Below are 18,001 nucleotides of genomic sequence, written 5' to 3' on the forward strand. Positions count from 1 at the left end.
TCTGTTTTTTTGTCTCTCTCTGATTCTCTCTCTCTATATCTGTTTTTCTCTCTTTGTTTCTCTCTCTCTCTCTTTCTGTTTTTCTCTCCATCTGTCTCTCTCTCTCTCTGTCTCCGTCTCTCTCTCTCTCTGCCTATCTCTCCGCTCTCATCCTTCCTTCTCTGTCCTTTCCAGGTGCAGCAGATGTTCCAGGATCAGAGTCCAAAGCAGCTGATCGATTGGGATCAGGTGGAGGTCCAGTGCTGGGATGTGGACAAGCCGGATCCCTGATGGAGATCACCCTGTGAGCGAGCAACCGGATCCCGTGATCCGGTCTGGGTGCGATTCCCAGACTCGCTCCAGGACCGTTCGACCTTAATCTCAGCTCGTTTCCCGCAAGTACAGGGTTTATCTCCAATGAGTGTATGAGAGTTAAAGCTATATTTACTGTGTGTTAGGCTGCAGGGTGTGGGAGCTTGAAGCATTTGTTTCTGATCGCTTTCAGTAGGGAATTAAAGTCCTGTTTTGTAAAGAATGCCTGCTGCTCAGTTGGAACCAGACTGACCCTCCAGTTGTGTCCCGTTCCGGGGTGTTTGGGTTCTGCCCCTGACTGAGGGAACTGGATGAAAGATCTCCCATTGCGTCCGGCCCTTTGAGATTCAGGGAGTTGTCAGCACTGATATCAGGGACAAGGGCTGGCCCCGTGGCACAGTGGGTTATCACTGCAGCCTCACAGCACCAGGGACCTGGGTTCGATTCCCAGCCTCGGGTCACTGTCTGTGCAGAGTCTGCACATTCACCCCGTGTGGCGACTAGGGGATTTTCACAGTAACTTCATTGCGGTGTTAATGTAAGCCTACCCGTGACACGATTAAAGAAACTTTAAGCTTGAAGGACACCAGACAGCCCCTATGGAAGGTGAAACATCTCCGATATCCCCACTTGAATGGAGGTTTGTGTAGAATGGAGAAATGATTCAACACTGACATTGAACAGGGTCAGAGAGAGAGAATGAATGAGAGAAAGAGGGAGAGATAGACAGAGAAGAGAGAAAGAGAGAGAGAGATGGTGAGATTGACAGGCAGAGAGAGAGAAAATGAAGGAGGGAGAGCTAAAGAAGAGAGTGAGAGATGGTGAGATGGACGGGCAGAGAGAGAGAGAGATTGACAGAGAAGAGAGTAAGGGAGATGGTGAGATAGACAGAGAGAGAGGGGGAGAGAGAAAGAGAGAGCAAGAGGCAGGGAGAGGAGATTGGCAGACAAAGAGAGATAGAGTCATTGAGGTTTACAGCATGGAAACAGACCCTTCAGCCCAACTTGTCCATGCCATCCTTTTTTTAAATCCCTAAGCTAGTCCCAGTTACCTGTGTTTGGCCCATATCTCTGAATACCCATCTTACCCATGCAACTGTCTTAATGCTTTTTAAAGGACAAAATTGCATGCGCCTCTACTACTAGCTCTGTGAGCTTGTTCCAGACACAGAGAGAGAGAGGGGTAGAGAGAGAAAAAGAGAGTCAGAGACAGACAGAGAGGGTCAGTGAGAGAGGCAGAGAGCGAGAAAGTCAGAGAAAGAGAGTCAGAGACAGACAGAGAGGGGCAGTGAGAGAGAAAGTCGGAGAGAAAGAGAGTCAGTGACAGAGAGAAACAGAGGGGCAGTGAGAGAGAGAGAAAGAGAGTCAGCGATGGAGAGAGGCAGTGAGAGACAGGCAAAGAGAGAGAAAGTTGAGAGAAAGAGAGAGGGAGAGAGAGAGGGAGAGACCGAGAGAGAAAAAGAGTGAGGGGCAGAGACAGAGAGATTGAGAGGAGAGGGACAAATGAAACAAATCCTCTGATTAGTTTTGAATATTAGTGATGTCTGAGCAGAGGACAAATGATTTAGAGAATGACTGTTCATCTGCGTCCGGATGTCAGGTTGCTGCTTTACAAAACTCTGCTCAGGCTGCACTTATAGAGTCTCGCGTTTGATTCTGGTCACCACATCACAGGGAAGGATGTGCCGGCTTTGGAGAGGGTGCAGAAGAGGTTTCCCAGGAATACTGTCTGGATTAGAGGGTGGGAGCGATAAGGAGAAGCTGGACAAACTCGGGCTGTTATCTCTGGGGCAGAGAAGACCTGATGGAGGTGTATAAGATTATGAGGGACATGGACAGAGTGGATAGGGAGCAGCTGTTCCCCTGATTTGAAGGGAATGTCACGGGGTGGGGGCCAGAGAGTCAAGGTGAGGGGGGAGAGACTAGATTTATTACTCTGAAGTTCTGCCTTTTGAGAATATATCTTTCTCTGGAAACCGTTGTCTGGAGCTGTGACCGGAGGTGTTAAAAGTCTGGAAATCCAACATCCGCGTGGGCGTATTGGTCTTTATTGCTTACTGGTTCTGAAGAAGCGGTTTACGTCTGTGAGGAAATACTGATAAATTGGAACAACAGAGATAGCTTGCTGTTAAGAATTGCGCTTTGTCATGTTTAAGTAGTTTAACTGGTGAAAGTGAGGCTAATTCTTTTTCTTATATGATAACTGTGATCTTAAATAAACTTTGTTTGGTCAAAGCTCCCTAGTGGGTCAGTTGAATCAAACCTGGAGTGAAACACCTTACGCTCACCCGAATGCCCGAATCAAAAGTAAAAGTTGGGCTGTAGGCTAACTTCAGAATGTGCCCTGGAGTTCCTGATCTGGTCACTAACAGGGGTCTTTTTTTGCTTGCTATCTGAGGTCTCCTTGTGCCATTGCAGGAGGAGACAGGGTAAGATCCCAGAATTGGAAGACACCTCCCCCCCTCCCAAAAAAAAAGAGGCAAAAGACGGACGCTAGATGTAGGGATATCCTTCTGTGATTCCAGGGAGGTACTTGAATTCTGGGTACATGCATTGGTATTCGGTTCCACCCTGCTGTTTTCCCATGACTGAGAGAGTGCAGTATCCCGTCCTGAATCACACAAGAAAACTCACATTTTCTCTTTCATCCGTGGGACACAGACGTCGCTGGCTGGACAACATTTAATGTCCATCCCTAGTTGCCCTTGGAGGGCAGTTGAGAATCAACCACATTGCTGTGGTTCTGGAGTTAGATGTCGGTCAGACCAGGGTAAGGACAGCAGATTTCCTTCCCTAAAGGGGCATTAGTGAACCAGATGGGTTTTTCCGACAATCGGCAACGCTCATCAGTAGATTCTTAATCCCAGTTTTTTTTAATTGAATTCAAATTCCAACATCTGCCGTGGAGGGATTTGAACCCGCGACCCCCAGAACATTCACAGATTTGAACCCAGGTCCCCAGCTGAGTTTGTGCATTAATAACCCGGAGATAAGACCACGAGGCCATCACCTCCCCATTAATTGACCCAGTTTCAAATGACTTTCCAAGCACCTGTTGACAAAAAAAGATCCATCTTCATGATTTCACAGCACCATCTTTCATCCTGGCGACTGTCCGATCTGACCATCGGAATGTGTATGATCCAACCATGCACGTAGTCAGCAGGAGGCTCATCCCTGACCGTCATTCCACTGGAAAACACAGGAACCTCCTCAGGGCCCTCAGTTGACCAGTTTGGTCATTCCTGTGAAAGGATATTTCAGTGCCTTCTTGAGCTGCTCTCTGAACTTGGACTGAGTCACCCCATAAATAAACGTGTTTGTGCAGCAGGTCGGATTCTGCAACATGCAGCTCGCTTTCTGCAATGTGTGTTCTGAATAGCTGTAGGAAACGGACCCTTTGCTTTTAGTGTATAAGAGATTGATCACAAACAACAATCACAGGAGGATAAAGCTGCCAGGAATGTTGAAGAGTAAAATCATAGATTTCCTTCTGCTCTCCATCTCTGGGACACTGTGGTTCCCGCCCTCAGTCCCCCTGGGACACGACTGGCCACCAAAACGTGCCTGACTGTCAAAGCGTTGATCGACAGAATTAAACCGAAAGACAGCAATGGGGTCAGAACTCTGTGAAACCAGTTAAATGCCACCCACCCTGGATCAGTGAAAGAGCTGGGCTTGATACTACAGCCCCAGGGTACCTTTCCGATCGTCACAATAGATTGAAATGAGAAGAAGTGGGGGATGTTGTTGGAACGCAGCAGAATGCCGATGGTAGTGAAAACCCCCACCGCGGTTTTTCCTGTGCGATATTTCACCCTCAGTTTCTGACAACAGATGGCCACACGTCGGTTGGAGGAGACTGACAGTGAACCAGACGGAACAGTCTGTGTCTGTGCTAATCAGGACGGTGTGGGCACTGTACACAGGGTGATGTCCAAGAAGGTGAGTGGGAAATAATAATCAACAGTCTGGTTCAGTACGTCCTGAGTGACAATGACCAGCAGACCTGCCGTCGCCATTGTAACCAGGTAGACAGAGGTGCAGGTGGAGAGGCCACACTTTCCTCGCGATAGGATCACGATTCCCAGCGAGTTCACTGTGAGGGAGAGAAGGGCGGAGACATAAGACACAGGAGCAGAATTAGGCCACTCAGCCCATCGAGTCTGCTCCGCCACTCTATCATGGCTAATATTTTTCTCAGCCCCATTCTCCTGCCTTTTCCCCATTACCCCTGATCTCCCTATTAATCAGGAACCTATCTTAAACTCTGTCTTAAAGACACTCAGTGACCCGGCCTTCTCTGTGACAGAGTTCCACAGATTCCCCACTCTCTGGCTGAAGAAATCCCTCCTCATCTCTGTTTTAAAGGGTCATCCCTTCAGCCTGAGGTTGTGCCCCTCTGGTTCTAGTTTTTCCTACTGGTAGAAACATCCTCTCCACGTCCACTCTATCCAGGGCCTCGCAATATCCTGTAAGTTTCAATAAGATCCCTCCCCTCCTCATCCTTCTAAACTCCAATGAGTACAGACCCAGAGTCCTCAACTGTTCCTCACACACGACAAGCTCTTCATTCCAGGGAATCATTCTGGTGAACCTCCTCTGGACCCTTTCCAAGGCCCAGCACACCCTTCCTTATGCATTGTGCATTTGTATAAAGCAGAGGTGGACCCCTCTCCCCCACCACCCCCAACCCTCTGAGAACTAACACTGAACCCCTCAAAGAGTCACTGTATAATCTGTTAACGTGAGTGTGAATTGGTTCACTCTGAACCTCAGCAAATTGATGGTTAAATGAAAATAACCCGGTGACTCTCCGTGTAAAATCAACAGGGAACAATGTACCTCACTAACACAGAGCAAGCTGCCTAAATATGAACAAACCCAATAAAACAGCATTCCAATGGAACGCTGCTCAGATAAATACAATTCCTGCTCATTCACCAAAACATCACATTTTTCCTCACTCTCTAAATTACAACCAGGTTTTGTGCCTTCCAGAATACTCTGGGCCTTCCCTCTTGATTCTTCTTCTTTGGTAGCTTTGCTATCGGAATGAGGCTTTGAGTTAAGAGCGGTGAGCTGTGTCAGATGGCAGGTGTCCTTCCCTCTTTGTCCCACTGCCCCCTTCCTTTTATACCTGTGATGACGTATCGATATCTTTCTCAGAAGGCTAAGGAAATTGGGCACGTCCGCTCCGACTCTCACCAACTCTTACAGATGCACCATAGAAAGCATCCTTTCTGGTTGTGTCACAGCTTGGTATGGGCTCCTGCTCTGCCCAAGACCGTAAGGAACTACAAAGGGTTGGGAACACTGCCCAGTGCATTACGCAAACCAGCCCCTCCCGTCCATTGACTCTGTCTACACTTACCGCTGCCTCGGGGAAAAGCAGCCAGCATAATCAAGGATCCCATGCACCGCAGACATTCTCTCTTCCACCTTCTCCCATCAGGAAAATAATACAAAAGGCTGAGGTCACATATCGACCGACTGAAGAACAAGTTCTTCCCTGCTGCCATCAGACTTTTGAATGCACCTCCCTTGCATTAAATTGATCTTTTTCTATATCCTAGCTGTGACTGTAACACTACATTCTACACTCTCTCCTTTCTTTCTCTATGAATGGTATGCCTTTTGTGTATAGTGCGCAAGAAACAACACTTGTTGCTGTATCCCAATAAATCAAATGAAATATTAAGTTTACTTTTCTGTTCACCCTTGCTGTGACTGCAACACTGCATGTTCTCCTTTCCATCTCCCTCTCCTCCCCTTCTCCCCCTATGTACTCTCTGAACGGTATGCTTTGTATAATGCGCTATGAGCAATACTTTTCACTGTACAGTAATACATGTGACAATAATAAATCAAATGAAATATTAAGCTGATCTTTCTCTACATCCTAGCTGTGAGTGTAACTCTGCACTCTTTCCTTCTCTATGCTTTGTCTGTATTGCATGCAAGAAACAATTGTAACAAAAGTATACTTTTCTTGTATACTAATACATATGACAATAAAAATCAAATCAAATCAGATGTCCCCACAATAGGATTGGTGTTTTGCCAACACCATCAGATTTTAATTTAATAGGTTATTGGTATTGAAGTGCCTGAATCAAATTGATTGGCTAAATTTAAAAAAAATTCAATTGCCTGAAAGCCTGTTGCCTTGGTAACCCTGCTGCTTGGGCTTTCGACACAAATGTTTCATTTTGGATACTCTATATGTGCTTGCCTTTTTTTTAAACTCTGGAAGCACAGTAAAAAAACACCACCTCTGAAAGGGATCGTGCAATGCTTTTTCCCCGAGCGTTTTACAACGTCACAATCACCAATCTACAAATACTTTACAACAGCTGACACAGACAGTAAGGAGAGGGGCAGATTAGGTATAGCTCTGAGTTTGAAAGTTAAAACACCTCCCCACGCTAACCCCCGTCCAACTTGCTCGCTTATAGTTTTAAGTGAGTCAGCACTGGGCTTGCTCAGTAATAGGGGCAATTGTGGCTGAGTGGGCATTATCACTGGACTATGAACATAGAGTCATAGAAGCACAAAATCCATCCAGTGCAGAAGGAGGCCATTTGGCCCATCGAGTCTGCACCTGCCACAATCCCACCAGGACATAACCCCATGTCATCCCCCTGACACTGAGAGGAAATCCCACCCAGACCTGTTCTCCATAACTCCAACTATTTACCCCACTAATTCCCCTAATCTACACATCTTTGGACCTGGCCAATCCACGTAACCAGCCCATCCTGAGACATTAAGGGGCAAATTAGCAATTTATCACCCTGTCCTGCTGCCTTCAGGGATAGATGGGCATGCACTCCAAGATCACTCTGATCTTCAGTGTCCATAGTTGTGCAGGTTCAGTGGATTGGCCATGCTAAATTGACCCTTATTGTTCAAAGATGTGCAGGTTATGGGGATTAGCCATGCTAAATTGCCCCTCAGTGCCCAACGATGTGCAAGTTGCGTGAATTGGCGAAGCAAAATTGCCCCTTAGAGTCTCAAGATGTATAGGTTTGGTAAATTGACCATGCTAAATTGCTCCTCTGTGTCAAAAGATGCACCGGTTGGGTGGATTTGCCATGCTAAATTGCCCCTTAGTGTCCAAATATGTGCAGAGAGGGTAGACTGTCATGCGTTGTTGCCCCCTTAGAGTCATGGATGTGGAGATTGGGTGAATTGGCCATGCGTTGTCCAAAGATATGCAGGTTGGGTGGTTTGGCCAAGCTAAATTGCCCCTTAGTGTCCAAAGATATGCAGCATAAGTGGATTGGCCATGATAAATTGTCCCTTAGTGTCCAAAGGTGTGCAGGTTTGGTGGATTGGCCATGATAAATTGCTCTTCAATGTGCAAAGACCTGCCGTTTGTGTCCATTGGCCATGGTAAATTGTCCCTTATTGTCCATCTGTTTCATTGCTGAATGACTGGATTGAGGAACTCGGTCTGCCAGGCCCCGCCCCCTCTTCCGTTGCCCGCCTCTCCTTCCATGACTCCGCCCCCTCACCTCCAGACCGCGCCCCTTCTCGCCTGGCCCCGCCCACTGCCCAGTCCCCGCCCCCCTCTTCCCCAGGACCCGGCCCCGCCCCCTCCTTGCCGATCGTCAGACACGGCGGTGGCAGCGGGACTCCCGGGAGGCCGGACAGACACCGCGGGGAGAGGCCGAGGCTTGGTGTGCGGCCTGCTCCTGCCTGGGGAAGGAGAGCAGCCCTTGTTATTGGAGAAGGGAGAGTGTTGAAGAGAGAGATTAGAAAAGACATGAATGAATTCGAGTGAAAATCCCTCAAAATTAGCATTTACCCCAAACTCACCCCAAAATTTACCCCAAACTCACCCCAAAATTTACCCCAAAATTTAACCCAAACTCACCCCACAATTTACCCCAAACCTACCTCAAATTTTACCCCAAAATTTACCTCAAATTTATCTCAATATTATCATCAGCCTCAATATCCTCCAATTTACTGCAAGTTTCACCACAAATTTACCTCAAAATCTATGTCAAATGTAGTTCAAACTGTACCCTTAAATTTACCCCAAATCTGCCTCAAATTTAACATTCGCCTCAATATCCTATTTCACCACAAATTTATCCCAAAGTCACCTCAAAGCTTCGCTCAAATTTAGCTCAAAATTTCTTCAGAATTTACCTCAACATTTTTCTCCGAATTTACCTCAAAATCTGCGTCACATTTACCTCAAAATCTGGCTTAAAATTTCTCTCAAAGGTTACCCCAGATTTACCTCAAAGCTCAAAAATGTACCCCCCAAATTTATCCCAAACTTAGTTCACAATTTACCTCAAATTGTGCCTCAAAATTTACCCCCAAATTTACCTCAAACTCGGGTGAAATTTAGCCCAAAATAAACCCTCAAATTTATCTCAAACTTCCTTCAAAATATACCTCAACGTTTTTCTCAAAATTTACCTCAATGTTTATCTCACAATTTACCTCAAAACTTGCCTCTAGTTTATCTCAAACGTTACCCAAAATATCGCTCAAAATTTACCTCAAAATTGAGCTCAAGGATTACCCTCAAATTTACCCCAAAATTTACTTCAGAATTTCCCTCAAACTTCAGTTAAATATCGGGCAAATTTTGGTCAAACGTCCGTCAAATGTCGAGCCAACATTCGGCAAATTTTGCACAAGTTTCGCTCAGATTTCGGACGAGTCCGGGGTTGAAGTTCAATTTTCACTCCATCCGAATTTGTATTTTTCGATTGACGGATTTTCCTCAACTTGTCTCTCTCCTGTTCATTCACACGTTTAATCATCAGATTGACTTTATCCAAATGGCAGTTGTTCTGTTGTTTGACAGATTTATTATTAATAGTCAAGTTATCTAAACTTGTGTGTAATATATCAGCACACTATATATCCCCACACTAATATCAGATTTACCTGAAGTTGTGCTTCTCCTGTCCATTAATACATTTAATAATCAGATCTAACTGTGTGTTTGTCCTGGCCATGAACCCATTTGATGTTAATCTTTAATTTATGTAAATTTGTGCTTGTTCTCTCACTGAACATGTTTTGCATTAATATTCACGTTATCTGTTCAGACAAGTGAGGAGTGGGGGGATCTCAGAGAGACTTATAAAATTCTACCAGGACAAGACAGGGTAGATGCAGGGAGGATGTTCCCGATGATGGGGGGAGTCCAGAACCAGGGGGTCACAGTCTGAGGATTCGGGGTAGTTTTGTGGAAGAGAGTATGTGCGGGGTGCGTGGGGTCCTTGATTATACTGGCTGCTTTTCCGAGGCAGCAGGAAGTGTAGACGGAGTCGATGGATGGGAGGCTGGTTTGTATGTTGGATTGGGCTGTGTTTCCACAACCCTTTGTAGGTCCTTGCGTTCTTGGTCAGAGCAGGAGTCCATACCAACCAGAAAGAATGCTTTCTATGGGGCATCTGTAAAAGTTGGTGAGAGTCGTAGTGGATGTGCCGAATTTCCTTAGCTTCCTGAGAAAGTGGAGGCATTGGTGGGACTTTGTTAACCATTGTGTCGGCGTGGGGGGGAGCAGGACAGATTGTTGGTGATCTGGACACTTGAAAACTTGAAGCTCATGTCCATTTCCGCTTCATCCCCGTTGATGTCGACAGGGGCACGTCCTCCACTCCGCCTCCTGAAGTCGATGACAACCTCCATCGTTTTGCTGACAGTGAGGGAGAGATTATTGTCGCCGCACCAGTTCACCAGATTCTCGATCTCTTTCCTGTACGCCGCCTTGTCATTGCTTGAGATCAATTTGACAGTGAACAGTTAATCAGTTTACGCTTTTAAAAAAATTGACGCGGTGGACGCACTTGCCCCAATGTCAGAAAATCACACTCAACCCCCACGTTCCTGCCTCACCGCGCCCCCCCCCCACCCCCTCGCTAATCCAGAATCTATCTACTTCTGCCTCAAACACACTCAAAAGACTCTGCCCCCTCTCCCACTCCCAGTGCCTTCTGAGGCAGAGAGTTCCAGAGACTCAGCACCCTCAGAGAGAAAGAAATTCTTCCCTCATCGCCCCCACGCCTCCCTCATTTTCACACGGCCATTATTCTCCCCGTTTGTTTGTTTGTTTGGTTTTTTTGGGGGGAGAATCTGGAATTGAGCCTTGCCGTTCCCGACCGTATTGTTCATGAGTGAACAGCAGGCAGTGTTTGGGACGCTGGTGTCTGCTCAGGTACCAAATCCTGCACCCAGGCACGCGCACCCACAAACACACAGATTGTCCCAGCTCTTTCTCTCCTCTCTCAAGTTTGCATCTCTCACTGGGTGCAGTCCTTTGGGTGTTCTGAGCTGGGCCCTGCTATGAACAGCCTATTGTTCCTCACTCTGTCATAGTTTTGCTAAGTACAAAGTCTCACAACACCAGGTTAACGTCCAACAGGTTTATTTGGTAGTAAACGCCACGACCAAATAAACCTGTTGGACTTTAACCTGGTGTTGTGAGACTTCGTACTGTGTTTACCCCAGTTCAACGCCGGCATCATCTCCATATTATATTTTTTCCAACATAACTTCCTCTTATTTATAAACTTGCTGAAATTGCCACCTCTCCCCGGATAGGAGCAGGAGTAGGCCTCGGAGCTGATATTGGCTGTCCCTCCCTCTCTACACCACACTCTCTCCCTTCTCCCTTCCATCACGTGCCCTATCGTCATCACGCTAATTCTAACCTTGGTGTATAAGTACACAGGTCCCTAAAGGCAGCAGATCGAGCAGACACGGTTGTGAAGAATACATATAGAATACCCGCTTCATCGGCAGAGGTATAGGATGTAAAAGGAAGGAGATAATGTTGGAATGTCAGCCACAACTGGAATATTGTGTGCCGTTCTGGTAGGCCGGTTAGTTTAACGTCTGTTGTAGGTAAAATGTTAGAATCCGTCATCAAGGAGGAAATAGCGAGGCATCTTGAGGGGAATTGCTTGATAGAGCAGACGCAGCACGGTTTCGTTAAGGGGAAGTCGTGTCTGACAAATTTACTGGAGTTCTATGAGGATGTGTCTAGGGCGGTGAATAGAGGAGAGCCGGTGGATGTGGTCTTTCTTGATTTTCAGAAGGCGTTTGACAAGGTACATCACAAGAGGTTATTGCAGAAGGTCAGGGACATGGAGTTGGTGGTAGGGTGTTAGCATGGATAGAGGATTGGTTGTCAAATAGGAGGCAGAGAGTGGGGGTCAATGGGTGGTATTCGGATTGGCGGATGGTGACTAGTGGAGTGCCCCAGGGGTCGGTGCTGGGGCCTCAGCTATTTACCATTTATATAGATGATCTGGAGGAGGGAACCGAGTGTATGGTGTCGAAATTTGCTGATGACACCAAGATTGGTGGAAAGGCAAATTGCGTGGAGGGTGTGGAGAGTCTACAGAAGGATCTAGATAGGCTGGGCGAATGGGCCAGGAACTGGCAAATGGAATTTAATGTTGGCAAGTGCGAGGTGGTCCACTTTGGTAGGAATAATGGTAGGAAGGAGTATTACGTGGCGAAAAACTGCAGCAGGCGACGGTGCAGAGGGACCTCGGGGTCCTTGTGCATGAGTCGCAAAAACCCAGCTTGCGGGTGCAGCAGGTGGTCAGGAAGGCGAATGGGATGCCGGCCTTCATAGCGAGGGGGATTGAATATAAAAGTAGGGAGGTCTTGCTGCGGCTATATAGGGCATTGGTGAGGCCGCAGCTGGAGTACTGTGTGCAGTTTTGGGCGCCGTACTTACGCAAGGATATTTTGGCCTTGGAGGGAGTGCAGAGGAGGTTTACTAGGCTGATGCCGGAGTTGAGGGGGTTGAGCTGTGAGGAGAAGGGCTAAAAGAGGACATGAGAAGACTTTGGCTGATAGGATTAAGGAGAATCCTAAGGCGTTCTATAGGTATGTCAAGAACAGAAGGTTGGTCAGGGCAAGATTAGGGCCAGTTACAGACAGCAGGGGGAAGTTGTGTGTGGAACCGGAGGAGATTGGAGAAGTATTGAACCAATATTTCTCTTCGGTGTTCACACAGGGGGACATGAATATAGCTGAGGAGGACATTGGGTTGCAGGGGTGTAAAATAGACAGTATTACGGTTGATAAGGGGGATGTGCTGGAAATTCTTGAGGGGCTGAAAATAGATAAGTCCCCTGGTCCGGATGGGATCTACCCTAGGATTCTCTGGGAGGCTAGAGAGGTGATTGCAGAGCCTCTGGCTCTGATCTTCAGGTCGTCATTGGTCTCTGGTGTAGTCCCGGAGGATTGGAGGATAGCGAATGTTGTCCCATTGTTTAAGAAGGGGAACAGAGACTTTGCCGGGAATTATAGACCGGTGAGTCTTACTTCTGTTGTGGGCAAGGTTTTAGAAAAAATTATTAGGGATAGGATTTATAGTTATTTGGAGTGTAATGAATTGATTAGAAATAGTCAGCATGGTTTTGTAGCGGGTAGGTCGTGCCTTACTAACCTTATTGAGTTTTTTGAGAAGGTGACCAAAGAGGTGGATGGGGGCAAGGCAGTTGACGTGGTATATATGGATTTTAGTAAGGCGTTCGATAAGGTTCACCATGGTAGGCTTCTGCAGAAAATGCAGATGTATGGGATTGAGGGTAATCTAGGAAGTTGGATCAGGAATTGGCTATCAGATAGGAGACAGAGGGTGGTGGTTGATGGTAAATATTAGAACATAGAACATAGAACATTACAGCGCAGAACAGGCCCTTCGGCCCACGATGTTGCGCCGACCAGTTACAAAAACAATGACCCACTAGCCTATACCAATCCCTTTTCGTCCATAAACCTATCCAGAGATCTCTTAAACGCCCCCAAACTAGACGCATTTACAACTGCAGCAGGCAGGGCATTCCAATCCCTCACCACCCGCTGGGTAAAGAACCTACCCCTGACATCCGTCCTGTAGCTACCCCCCCTTAATTTAAAGCCATGCCCCCTCGTGCTAGCTTTCTCCATCCGAGGAAAAAGGCTATCACTATCCACCCTATCTAAACCTCTAATCATCTTATATGTTTCATGATATTCATCATGGAGTTCGGTTACGAGTGGTGTGCCTCAGGGATCTGTTTTGGGGCCACTGTTGTTTGTAATTTTTATTAATGATCTGGATGAGGGTATAGTTGGGTGGATTAGTAAATTTGCTGATGACACCAAGGTCGGAGGTGTGGTAGATTGTGAGGAAGGGTGTCATAGTCTGCAGGGAGACTTAGATAGGTTGCAGAGCTGGGCCGAGAGGTGGCGGATGGAATTTAATGCGGAGAAGTGTGAGGTAATTCACTTTGGTAGGAGCAACAGATGTGTCGAGTATAGGGCTAACGGGAGGACTTTGAATAGTGTGGATGAACAGAGGGATCTAGGTGTATGTGTACATAGATCCCTGAAAGTTGGGAATCAAGTAGATAAGGTTGTTAAGAAGGCGTACGGTGTCTTGGCGTTTATTGGTAGGGGGATTGAATTTAGGAGTCGCAGCGTCATGTTGCAACTGTACACTACTCTAGTGCGGCCGCACTTGGAGTACTGTGTGCAGTTCTGGTCCCTGCATTACAAGAAGGATGTGGAGGCGTTGGAGAGGGTGCAGAGGAGGTTTACTAGGATGTTGCCTGGTATGGTGGGGAGGTCCTATGAGGAGAGACTGAGGGATTTAGGGTTGTTTTCATTGGAAAGAAGGCGGCTAAGAGGGGATCTTATTGAAACATAGAAGATGATTAGAGGTTTAGATAGGGTGGATAGTGATAGCCTTTTTCCTCGGATGGAGAAAGCTAGCACGAGGGGGCATGGCTTTAAATTAAGGGGGGGTAGCTACAGGATGGATGTCAGGGGTAGGTTCTTTACCCAGCAGGTGGTGAGGGATTGGAATGCCCTGCCTGCTGCAGTTGTAAATGCGTCTAGTTTGGGGGCGTTTAAGAGGTCTTTGGATAGGTTTATGGACGAAAAGGGATTGGTATAGGCTAGTGGGTCATTGTTTTTGTAACTGGTCGGCGCAACATCGTGGGCCGAAGGGCCTGTTCTGCGCTGTAATGTTCTATGTTCTATGAGAGGCTGAATAAACTAGGCTTGTACTCGTTAGAGTAGAAGAATGAGGGGAGATCTCATTGAGATGTATAAGATGATGAATGGGATGGACAGGATAGCGGTGGAGAGACTCTTCCCGCTCAGAAAGGATAGTAGGACTAGGGGGCACAGCCTCAAGATAAAGGGGGTGCGGTTTAGAACGGAGTTGAGGAAGAACTTCTTCACTCAAAGGGTGGTGAATCTCTGGAATTCTCTGCCCGTTGAGGTGGTGGAGGCTGCCTTGCTGAATATTTTTAAGACGCGGGTTGATGGGTTTTTGATAAGAGAGGGGATTAAGGGTTATGGGGAGAGGGCGGGAATGTGGAACTGAGCCACGACAGATCAGCCATGATCTTATTGAATGGCGGGGCAGGCTCGAAGGGCTGGATGGCTCCTATTTCTTATGTTCTTATGTAAGCTGAATTGTGATGCTAATAAAAAAACTAAACTTAAAATGCTCCGACCCTTCCCCAGCCCACTCTTCATCCTGGACGAGTTATGTAACAAAAGCAAAGCCTCTCCCTTTGTTTATTAAGGATACAGGAGAACACATCACCTTTCACTGGAACAATTTGCATGACCATTGTACACCACTGATTAATTTTATTGTTCCATCTAACTGGAGTTAACGTCAGTCGCCAGGCCGGTGTGGGGGGTGGGTGGGGCGTGTGGAGGTGTTTTAACTCAGTCCGAAACCTCTCCCAAACATATCGCACCGGAGACGTAGGAGGAAGCAGATAAACTGAACCCCCCACTGCCTCTGGCCCAGCGACACCTCCTTTGGTGGTAAGCCATTGGGTATGAATGGAGTTTTCCAGTGAGTTCAGGGATGTGTGAGTTGTGGTGAGCTGTGTCTAGAGGGAACAGTAATGGAGCTGTGTTAGGATATCAGGAAAGTGACTGTGTACTGAGAGTGTAGAGAGTTTGCTGTTTGTGGTGATTAATGATCAAGATGTGAATGTGGAGTGGGTGGTTACGATCAGTAAGTATGGTTTTGATTTGATTTATTATTGTCACGTGATACAGTGATAAGTATTGTTTCTTACTTGCTGGACAGACAAAGCATACCATTCATAGAGAAGGAAAGGAGAGGGTGCAGAACGTAGTGTTCGAGTCACAGCTAGGGTGTAGAGAAAGATCAACTGAAAAGAAGGTAGGTCCATTCAAATGTCTGATGGCAGCAGGGAAGAAGCTGTTCTTGAGTCGGTCAGTAATCACCCTCAGACTTGTATTTCTTTTTCCCAACGGAAGAAGGTGGAAGAGAGAATGTCCGGGTTGTGTGGGGGGAGTCCTTGATTATGCTGGCTGCTTTTCCCCGAGGCAGCGGGAAATGTAGACGGAGCCAATGGACGGCTATATTAGCGACGTTGGGGTGCGTGTCCATTGGTCCCTGAAGGCAGCAGGACAGGGGAGAGAAGCTGGTGTGGAAGGAATATGGGGATAATTGTCTTTATTAGCTGAGGCAGAGAAGACAAGAGCAGGCAGGTTACGATGGGAGCTGTATAAAAGGCTGGTGAGGCCACAGTTAGAGTATTGTGCAATTCTGGTCGCCACGCGATAGGAAGGATGTGATGGCACGAGAGAGAGAGACAGAGAGAGAGACACAGACACAGAGAGATAGAGCGAGAGAGACAGAGAGGATGCGGAGGAGAGTGACCAGGCTGTTTTCTGGGCTGGAGTGTCTGAGCTATGGAGAAAGGCTGGTTCGGCTGATGTTGTTTTCCTCAGAGCAGAGAAGTCTGAGGGGGAGGGGGCCTGATCGAGGTGTACGAAACCATGAGGGACATGGATCGGGTAGAGAGGATGAAACTCTCCCCCTGCTCCCCCTGAGATCGAAGCGTCAGTAACCAGGAGAGGGGACAGAGGTTTAAGGGACAGGAGATTGGGAGGCTGGTGGCGATCTGAAACTTGCTGCCTGGTGGTAGGGTGTTAAGAGTGACTCTTACTAGTGATGGTGATCGCCTGGCCTTTTTGTGGTGGGAAAGTGGTACCTGACAGACCCCTCACGGGTTACTCAGGGGGGCTTTGGGGGGAATTTCTGCAGAACCAGGGAAGGATTGAGTCAGGGAGGCCATGGGACAGGAGGTGGGGCTCACCTCGGTCTATAGAGGACCCAGTCAGAGCTCACCTCCTCTAACTCTGAAGATCCCTTGCAGGCACTCACTGTTTAATACTGGTTCCCTATCCCCGCACCCTTCCCCGTATCCTCTTAACTCTGCCTAATATGAATTCTGTCTTTCCCTCTGCAGAATCTCAGCCAGCAAGATGAGGAGCCTGCTGCTGATTCTGGGCTTCCTGAGTGAGTCCTGTTGTCAAACTGCGCTGCGTTAATGAGCCCTGTTATATATTTAAGTGTTTGCATGATTGCTTTAGGATCACGTGATTTGATGGTGACGTCGTTAGGGTGTTGCACAGGCTGTAGTTTTACCCACAGTTGTACTCTGTGCAGACAGCATCTCTTTTACGGAAGCACAGAATGCCAACAGTGCACAACAAGGCCATTCAGCCCATCGATTATGCACCCACATTCCAAAAGAGCACACTCGGCCCACACCAAATCCTATCCCCAAAACCCCGTGCATTTATCATGGCCAATCCACCCAACCTGCACATCTTTGGACAATAGGGAACAATTTAGCATGGCCAATCTACCTAAACTGCACATCTTTGGACACTAAGGGACAATTTAGCATGGCAAATCCACCCATACTGTATATCTTTCAGACTTTATATCTTTCAGGGTTCTATCTTCTATGTTCTATAATTACATCTAAATGGCAATTTAACATGGCAAATCATCCCAACAGGCACAACTTTGGACATTACACATGAATTTAGCATGTCCAATCCACCTGACAGCCACATCTTTAGCCTCTGAGGGGCAGTTTAGCATGGCCAATTCACTTGACAGGCACACCTTGGGACACTGATGGATAATTTAGCCTGGCCAGTCTACCTGAACTACACCTCATTGGACAAAAGAAACAGAACTTTTCACTATGTGAATACACGTGACAATAAGAAATCAAATCAAATTTAGCATGGCCAATCCACCTGTATTTCTTTGGCTGAGGTGACTGGGGTGTAGTGAGTGAGGGGAGTGCGGTGTCGTGAGTGAGGGGAGCGGGGCGCCGTGAGCGAGGGGAGTGGGCTACAGTGAGCAAGGGGAGTGTGGTGTAACCTCGGCACATTCGACCTTTCCAGATTCCAGGCGAATTCCTTTGCGAATCCCTCAATTGAATATGCCTCCCCCACACTGTCAGACAGCTCACTGCACACCCCAACCACTCACCGTGTGAAAACATTTCTCCTCGTGTCCCCATCGATTCTCTGACCTCTCCCCATCAATCTGTCTGTCCCCCTCTGGTTCTGGTAAAATTCCATTTGCCGCAGTTTTGCCTCTCTGCCCAGCCTGACCATTTGTGGTGTCTCTGTTGGGTTTATTGCCGTGTTCCCATAGCCTCGGCTCCAATTGTTCATCTGGAACAGAGGGTGCTGCGTCTGAGGTGTGAGGCAGAGGGTCAGGATTTCACTGGGAGACAGATGAAAACGGGGTTCGAACAAGGGGGGTAAAGATTTGAGATTGAGTGTGTAATATTTTCAATCGGGTGGTGTCAGGAGCAGAGCAGGTGTCGAAGGCGAGGTTTTCGGTTCTTTGATAATCAGAA

The 18,001-nt window shown here is 47.3% G+C and overlaps 3 protein-coding genes across 3 annotated transcripts in view; all 3 read left to right on the top strand.

The window, feature by feature from the left end:
• The window catches only part of LOC145338909 (uncharacterized), a 38,358-nt gene extending 38,088 nt beyond the window's left edge, over positions 1 to 270 (top strand). The window contains exon 17 of the mRNA XM_080183303.1: positions 175 to 270. Coding sequence (XP_080039429.1) covers positions 175 to 270 — 96 coding nt within the window. The remainder of the gene's footprint in view (positions 1 to 174) is intronic.
• LOC145338910 (pancreatic secretory granule membrane major glycoprotein GP2-like) overlaps positions 1 to 18,001 on the top strand; it is a 91,874-nt gene that overhangs the window by 59,449 nt on the left and 14,424 nt on the right. The window contains exon 2 of the mRNA XM_080183304.1: positions 16,583 to 16,632. Within this exon, the coding sequence (XP_080039430.1) occupies positions 16,599 to 16,632 (34 nt within the window). The 5' untranslated portion in view covers positions 16,583 to 16,598. The remainder of the gene's footprint in view (positions 1 to 16,582; positions 16,633 to 18,001) is intronic.
• LOC145338906 (uncharacterized) overlaps positions 14,851 to 18,001 on the top strand; it is a 105,863-nt gene continuing 102,712 nt past the window's right edge. Inside the window, exon 1 of the mRNA XM_080183301.1 lies at positions 14,851 to 15,119. The gene's annotated coding sequence lies outside the window, so the exon portion shown is untranslated. The remainder of the gene's footprint in view (positions 15,120 to 18,001) is intronic.

The sequence above is a fragment of the Carcharhinus amblyrhynchos genome, unplaced genomic scaffold (genome assembly GCF_965287045.1).
Source record: "Carcharhinus amblyrhynchos unplaced genomic scaffold, sCarAmb.v2.hapA chromosome_233, whole genome shotgun sequence".
Lineage (NCBI taxonomy): Eukaryota > Metazoa > Chordata > Chondrichthyes > Carcharhiniformes > Carcharhinidae > Carcharhinus > Carcharhinus amblyrhynchos.